This window comes from Pteropus vampyrus, unplaced genomic scaffold (genome assembly GCF_000151845.1).
Source record: "Pteropus vampyrus isolate Shadow unplaced genomic scaffold, Pvam_2.0 Scaffold48, whole genome shotgun sequence".
NCBI lineage: Eukaryota > Metazoa > Chordata > Mammalia > Chiroptera > Pteropodidae > Pteropus > Pteropus vampyrus.
This window is the reverse complement of record NW_011888829.1, coordinates 7294364-7302685: the sequence shown is the minus strand read 5'-3', so window position 1 is coordinate 7302685 and position 8322 is coordinate 7294364. Positions and strand designations below refer to the sequence as shown.

Here is an 8322-nt window from a genome sequence, read left to right as displayed (position 1 = left end):
GAAGACCCTTCTTCACAAAGGTAACGTCTGGGCCAATCGATGCGGCTGTGTCTGCTGTGGGGTCCTGTTACCTACTGAGACTGAGATAGGCTTCTTGGCCTGGGATGGAAGATGGAGAGGGGCCTGGGGGCCTGCCAAGCCTGGTGGTTGGAGGGAAGGTTCCAGGCCCAGGACAGGAGAAGGCAGGCTGGGCTATAGGCTTTCCTTTACCTTCGCCCGAGTCAGAACAGGTCGGCTCAGGCACAAAGTGAATGCCATGGGAATAAAGGCTCAAGAGTCATAGACAAACGAATACCCAGCCTTTTGAAGCTATTGTTGCCATTAGAAGCTAGTGAGTCTGTGGGCTGGGACTGGCGACTGTGAGACAGGCCTCAGGATGACCCTCTGTGCTACTGGGGCTGGCAGGTCAGGCTTCACGGCGATGGAGACTGAGTAATGGGGGAGGGTTTCAATTACATGAGCATTTCTTAAGCCTGTTCCGTCTGTAACCCACCTGTGCCGTCTGTAACCCACCTGTGCCCTTGCTAGTACAAATGGCCCTTTCAGCCACCTGCGCCACCTGTTAGCAGGGGCCCCGCCCTTGAACTATGCACATTCTCATCCTCTCTCCTTCTGTTCCTCTCCCTCTTTCTTTCTCTCTCTCCTGTACACACACACACTTTCTTCTGCTTTCCCATCCCACAAGATTCCCAACCTCATACTCTCTACAATGATGGGAAACGTTGGCAGAAGTGACAAATAAAACAGACATATCTTGACGCCCGAAGGAACCCTCTTCCTGCTGCCCTTGGCCCTGGTTTTCCTGAAGGACATGCTCCCTGGGCCCCGCAGCTCTCAGCACAGGGTCTCACCCATGATGTGTGCTCATTCTAGCAGAGACGGCACCCCCTTCCCCATCCCTGCCTGGACCAGAAGCCTAGTTCCCAAAAAGCTTCAGGACACAGACAGTCTAACATAGTCCCCTCATGTCCCCCAAGCCCAGCAATGTGCCTGGCACAGAGGGACAGGGCCCATGTGAGTCCCACGGACAAGTCTGTGTGTGCGGGCACAGCTGTCCCATGCCGTGATGAAACCCACGCACTTTTCGGCATGCTTTCTTCCTAGCAAGCTGAGGCACCAGAGTAAGCGTCTGCAGGCTCTCTCTGGTCCTCCCTGACCTTCTGAACCTACTCCGCCTGCCTCAGACTTTGCCCTTCCCTCCTGCTTGGCCCATGTCCTCATGTATCTCTCCCAGCCATGAATGTCCAGTTGGCAACTATTTAAAATAAAAGGGAGGATATAGCAGGAAAGGCAATGTCTGGCTTTGACCTGAACTTGAGCAACTAGGGAAGCAAGGCCCGCTGGGAAGAATAGGAAGGAACATGAGAGAACGTTGTAGATGAGGGAAATGATTATGTCTTGATTGGGGTGTGGATTATCTGGCTGTTTGCATCTGTCAAAACTTTTCACACTGTACACTTAGGATCTGTGCATCTCACTCTCTGTAAATTTAAACATTATATCCTGATTACAAGCATCTTAAAAGTTCCAGAGACCTACTTCTTCTTCACCTGGCCATGAAGGTCAGGGGCGTCCTTGGTCATTAACTCTGGGAGGGAGGGAGGGGGGATTTGCTGAGTGTCACGGTGGGTGGGCAGCCTTGGCCCAGGGGTGCTGATGAGCTGAATCTTCCCAGAGGACTTGGGCTTTACGAGATAGAGCAGCACAGCCCCTAGCACCAAGGTCGCCACACAACCAGGAGGCTTAAGGCTACAGAGAACAACACCTTGACTCGGTGAAGCACCTTGGACTTTTATGACATCCTTTATCACCCAGTTTTACCCTCGCACCACCACCATGAGAGGGTAACAGGCTGCTGCTTCTTTGTAAACTAGGACGCCAAGTTTCTGATGCGCAGAGTTACAGTTGATCGTAATTATTTGTGGATTCTGTATTTGTGAATTTGCCTACTTGCTAAAGTTTATTTATAAACATGTTCCCAGCAGAGGTCCAACAAGGCAACACCACTCTGCCTTGTTGTTTCAGCCATAGACAAGTGACCTTTTCGAGGTCTATGTAGTGTCAAGTTTTTCACAATTTTGTGCTTTTTCTTGGGGATTTCACTGTTTAAAATGGCCCCCAAGTATCATGCTGAAGTGCTGTCCAGTGTTCCCTTGTGCAGTCAGCTGTGATGTGTCTTATGGAGAAAATACATGTGTTAGATACGCTTTCTTCAGGCACAAATTATAGTGCCATTGGCTGTGAATTCAATGTTAGTGAAAAAATATATATTAAATAAAGTATCTTTAAACAGAAACACATAAAACATGGTTATGGATTGGTTGGTTGACAAAAATGTTGTGACCAGAGGCTCATAGGAACCTAGCTCTGTATTTTTCCTAGGAGCAATGGTTCTGTATTCACTAATGTGGTGTTTGCCGTGACTTTATAGAACAGAACTGCCATGAATAATGAGAATCAACTATTCTTGTCCAAAGGCCCATAGCATGTTTGCAAAAAGCGAGGACTACATTCTATTGATTTCTGTTCCAGTTGTCCTTCCAAAGTCCCTCGTGGCTTTTGCACGCCTGCTCTCACTGTGGCGTGCTGGGCAAGGTCGGGGAGGGGCTACGAGCAGTAGCAGGAGCTCCGTGCTGAGTAACAGGCATAGAGAAAGCACTTGCTCAGTCCCTCTGCTTTCCGAGAGCCTGTGCTTAATAAGGGCTGTACCAACATGACACATAGGGATGAGCCTTACCAGCTTCAGAAAAAGACATGATGCCAGGTTAACAGAGGTGAGAAATATTGCAGCGGGAGCATCCACTGCTCAGAGGAGGGGAAAAATGCAATTAACATAGAGCCATCTGGACAATCAGTGGGGGTCAACCAAAGTCATAAGAAGGAGGGCCCCCATGAGCTCTCAGGCCTTCCCCAACCGTGTCCAGAGTCCTGTTCCACCCCCACTTTACATTTCACACACCCCACAGTTCACAGTGCCCTTTCACCCACATAATCTCATTTGATTCTCCAAACACTCAGCGAAGTGGGCAGGTCGGGCATTGCCATCTCCGATTCCCACATGAGGAGCTGGGTTGCTATCCCAGGTTGCTGCACAGCTGGGGGGAGTGTGGACTTTGGACTTGGTGGCAGATGCCTCAGGTTCGTGCCAGTGGCTGTTTTCTCAAGGCCACGCTGAGGGTAGAGATGCTGGCCGACGGCCTCCTTCGTGAACTGTCTGGACTTCACCTTGGCTGCAGTACGCCTCTGTTTCCTGCCCCTTGACAGGAGGCAGGTATTATGTTACTAAAGGGGAAACTGAGGTCATGCAGGAAGTAGTTCCTGGTACCTCCTCCTCTCATTCCTGTTTAAATTCAGCTTTGGAGAGGGGAGGATGGCAGGTGGGCAGCACCTCTGCTGCCTTCTCACAGGGGTTCAGCTCTATGTGGGGCTGGCCAGCACCACCAGTGGGTCAAAGCAGGATCAAAGCTGACACGGAGACCTGCTTTTGGGTCCCACAGGCATAGAGTATCAGAGAAGGGCCAGCTTTTCTAACTGCCCCTGAACGATGCCAGGTATAAGAGCCCACGCCAGGAGCAGCGGAGCCATCCTCAGCCAAGCAGAAAGTCAGCTGGCCTAAGGCCCCCAAGGAAGCCATGTGACACAGCACAGTCCCTTTCTGAGAGGCCTCATTGTGTGGGACAAAGAAAGCAACTTCCATTCTGCCTTGCGAAGTACCATCTAGGCGGCTCTCTTGGATGGATCAGAGCCGATCTGCATTCTGAGTGCAGCGTCTTCCATCCGTTACGCCGGCTACTCTTAGGCTCCACTTTGCTGTCACCATACATGGCATCGTGTGCACTTGCACCCAGTCTCCGATCATCTCTGAGCTCCATGCATTTCAGAGCTCTTCAGTCCGTCTCGTCCGTTTCCCACCATAGCATACCTGAGGGATCTCAGACTTTCCCTCAAAGAACTCAAGGACTCGTCACGCCTAAGACTGTCAGCCGGAAGTGGGAGGGTTCCTGTGCCCTTGGAGAGAACATATGAGAATCTGAGAGGGTGTTTCTAACTTTCGGAGGCAATCTTGGGTGGGGGTGGGGCAAGCTCCTGCCCCTACCTTCCTACAGTTGAAAATGACTGTTAAGTGTCATTGGTCACGTTCAGTTCAGCCTCTTAGCAGGAAGTCCGTCTCCTTAATTTATAATGCTTGTGTCAAACTCACGGAGTGTCGAGTTTCAAGTGTTGACTTGCAGCCTGGGGTTCCAGCAGCCACAGCTTGACTGGGACCAGATTCCATCAGAGTGTCCCAACGGTTGTGGGCGTCTCTAGTCAGCGATGCCAAGGTCTTTAGATCCCATAAAGGAGGCCTGCAACTCTCCCCACATGTCTGGGCTGGTTATCTGTACCTTACATCCCTCACTCAGTTCATTTGCCGGGCTACTATTTGTCCCCACTGTATACCATTACCTTCTTGCCACTTTTAGAGAACAGCCAGATGAGTGTCATGACAGCAGAGGGACAGTTCTCAGGTGCTGCACACTTGAAGTGTACACCCCAAGTACCAGAAGATTCTGGGCGGCATCGAAGAGTCTGTTAAGTGGACGTTGAATCACTACACAGACAGTACGTATCTCGCATGTGATCGAGTGGCCCGTGTGAGCCCTGGGAAAAAGTCCAATTCCTTTTTTTCTGCTGTTCCTTCCTAGAATCAGTCTCTAGTCAAGTCATAGCCATAAATGTCCAGAACCCCCTCGAGCCCCCCAGTGTGTCATCACCCAGCACGATTCTACACCCTGGCCCGTCATCATTCCCTGCTGCCATTCTTATAGTTTTTAACGGAATTTGGCGATTTAAGGGGCTATCAGAACAAAAGAAGGGAGATAAAATTTGCAAATAACACAAGGAAGGAAGAGTAAGAAAAGACGGGCAGAGAAGAGAGAGCGAAGGGAAGGTGAGTGGCCACCGAGAAGACGAGGGGGAAGAAAGCTCCGGGGGGAAGCGGGAGGCGGGAGGGAGCTGCGGGCGGTACTCACGCGTTGTGGAGGACACACCAGCCGCAGTGGGGATCGCCCGAGCCCAGGCACTCGCTGCAGCTCCGGTACTGACCGCACGACTCCACGGGGACTCTGGTGAGCTGGGACCCGACAACAAGGGAGAGAGCGGTCAACATTTTGCAGAACACACAGCAATTCACCAGAAAGAGATGGTATGCTCTCGGGCATATCACCCAAAACAGTGTAGGAACACGAAGGGGCCTGGTTAGAGTGTCAGAACCGAAAGGGACCTTGATGACCATATTTGAGCAGGTGGCCACTTAAGCACTCAGGGGAGACGACACCTGTTATTTTCTTAGAAACCTCTGGGAATAGACTTCATAGACTTCATATTAAATTATTATAAAAGATACTTATATAGTCTACAGTTGAATTTTCTCACCACTGAAACCTCAAACATCTCCACATTCATCACGTACTTGTTTCTTATCCATGTTATAAACTCAAAAGTTTATTTTTTCCCACGCTTGTTTCTCTTTTGCCATCAAGTGTTCTGCTGTCTTCCCAGTCTCCCTTCATAATTTTTGCGGTTCCAGAGGGTGTTTAACTCAAGGCCAAGACCTTCACTTTCTCTTTCTCTGTGCCTTTTAACCAGGTGTAATAAACTCGCTTTGTGGCTGTTACCTGCCCCTCTCTTTTTCTCATCCTGCTGGCCAACCAGCTCTGAACGTTTTTCACTGTGGGCCTTTCAAAGAGCAGCTGTTGCTATTTCTCGTCCTACCCACACTCTTCTCATGAGTAGAGTTTCTCTCTGCAACCCCAAAACTTGCTTTCACCAGCCTCTTGTTAATGCAAAATGTTCTGCTTGACCCAAATGCTTCCATTTCTCTAATGTTCCTAAGCTCTTTTCCAGTTCTTTGTTCTCCAGTGTCCCTTTGCCCTGTGTCTTTTTACGTGACTTCTCAGGGCCCTGATACATAGGAGGTTTTTAATAACAATACACAGGATCAAACAGAATTTTAGTTTTCTTTCTATAGCCTTGGTCTTTAGTTTTCATTTTGCCAGTTTCTTCTTTACAAAAAAAAAAAAAAAAAAAATTTAAATTTTTAATCATTCTGTACCATTTAGGATACTTTTTTATATCTCAATGGAGGATTTCTTACCTAATCTTTTAGCTTGAGCTAAGAGAATTTCACGTGGTCATCTTTTTAAATTTCTCACCGTCAGACAACAAACACTGAGAAGTATAAACCATGCTGACCCGACTGAGCCTCTGAGCTTCATGAGCAAACGCAGAAGCTGTAATTTCCCTGCTGCTTCACAGGGCATCTGCCTCTGCGAAATTATGCACCATTTGGCAGGGGCTCCTTGTAGCTCATGCACAGGCAAACTGCACCGGAGCCTGCTCAGTGTGTCTCGAAACTCCCTTTTGGAATTACTTAATAATTAATTTCAAACCCCACACGATCTCTTTTTCCTTTCTACCTTCATTTTCTTATTCCCTTTACATATCCCTTTTTGTTTTCTTAAGTACAGATTCGGCTTTCTTAATGACCACACTGCATGTTCGCTTCTTCCAATTTACCTTTCAGCTTCCTGTTCTCATTCTTATAGCTTTGCTCTTGGCCTCGGGGGCCCTTTCTCTACGTTCTCAGATGTCTTTTTTGGACATTTGGAATTTTATCTTTCTTTTCATTCCCGCTCATGGAATCGGCATGAGTCATGCCTCGGCTCTGCCTATATGCAACTTTCCCATTTTCGTAATTAATCCTGACAATCAGTTTCTTACAAATTACCTTGCTGGCTCTACACGCAGCTAGGAACTTACCCTCTTCCTGTTGCCCCCTTAAATTTCTTTCCCCACCCCTTAAATGGGCATAGACATGCTGGTCATGCAAGCATATAAATAATGTTTCCCAGCTCAAAGTACCTGGACTCGTAGGAATTCATGAGTGGTAATGAGGTCCGCAAGCTATTTTCAATATTTCCAAAAGGTGAATGGAAATTGAATTGTTGCTCTTTTCTGTTTGTATTCATGCCCAATGATGTATGTCTCGTATTAAGAATAGGAAATATATTATTACTTAATAAATGCAGTTTGTTTAGTAGGCAAAACCCTTTCAAAACATGATGCCTAGAGGGGGAAAATAAGTAATAAAAGGGGCCATAGATGGTGAAGGTTGGTAACATAAGTACATAATAATGTTTTCATATGTTCCAGCTGCTTGCCTAGCACTCCATATTTTGCATGGTCTTAAAGAGAAAATCATGGCTTGTTCAATCAAAAGCATTTTCTTGGTCTGAACTTAATTAATATCCTCCCCAGCCTCTCCCACTGACATGTTCTATAATCTGTCTTGGATAGATGTGCCATGGGGTTTCGGGGTGTGCAACATGAAGAGCCAGCTGCTTGGCCAATCTGACGTTCTCAAAAGCCTTCGCATTCAGGTTTCTGCAAATATCTTGCAACTGGTGTTTAATACTGTCGATACCCCAAATCGTACACTCCTTCGTTTCCATTTTAACCAAGAGTCCTTTCTGTTTGGTTGGAAAGAGTATAGGAGCTTGCAGAGCTAGGTTCGAATTCTGGCTTCCCCACTTAACTGGCAACAAGATCCTATTGCTTCTGAGTCTCATTTTTTTTTCTCATCTTTAAATGCGGAGATAAAAATCTCCCCTACTTCACAGAATTTCCCGAAGCACGGATGATCCCCAAGGTACGAAACTGCTTTGTAAATGATCGCGTGTGTCACAAGTGATTATCTTTTGTTCATTGTCACTCATATCCCCTTCTTCATCGATGAGGGCTGTCCCTTGCCCTCTCCCCCACACCACAGCAAACGGCTCTGCCAGCCCCCCTGGGCCTCCTGCACTCGGTCGGAACCATAACAAGCCTGGAAGAGCTTTTCTCGTTTTGTACCTCGATTGAGTCATTTCCTCCTCAAACTGCGATATCTGCCCTAAATATCTGTCCGTTGCTCAGTCTCTGGGATGAAACCCTGGCATTATCGCAGCTTCCTGGACTTAGTTAGTGCTTTTTCCAGCTATTGTAACAGTTACATATTTTTCTTTGCTTCCGGTTTGGGTGGATCCCTGTGGGACAGGGACATGAGTCCTGGGCAGTTATCACGAGACCCAGCTTCTTTTAACTTTTACTTTTAGGATCTTTCGATCTATATATTCAGTCGTTTTTTAAAAGTACTCTTCTGAACTTGATCTAGGGGTTCTCTATTCTTTTTAGAGCATGGACGCTGAAACTGGGGGTAGGGAGGCAACAGTATTCTGACAGACCAAGGAGAAAGGTTATCATCATTTGAGAGCTAAGTGTCCCCCCACCCCCACCCCCACA

General features: G+C 47.7%; 1 protein-coding gene across 1 annotated transcript in view; it reads right to left on the bottom strand.

The window, feature by feature from the left end:
* Positions 1-1933: 1933 nt before the first annotated feature.
* LOC105291646 (plexin-A4-like) overlaps positions 1934-8322 on the bottom strand; it is a 331962-nt gene continuing 325573 nt past the window's right edge. The window contains exons 5-6 of the mRNA XM_023530311.1: positions 5013-5113; positions 1934-4681 (exon numbers count right to left, since the gene is read on the bottom strand). Of these exons, the coding sequence (XP_023386079.1) occupies positions 4573-4681; positions 5013-5113 (210 nt within the window). The 3' untranslated portion in view covers positions 1934-4572. The remainder of the gene's footprint in view (positions 4682-5012; positions 5114-8322) is intronic.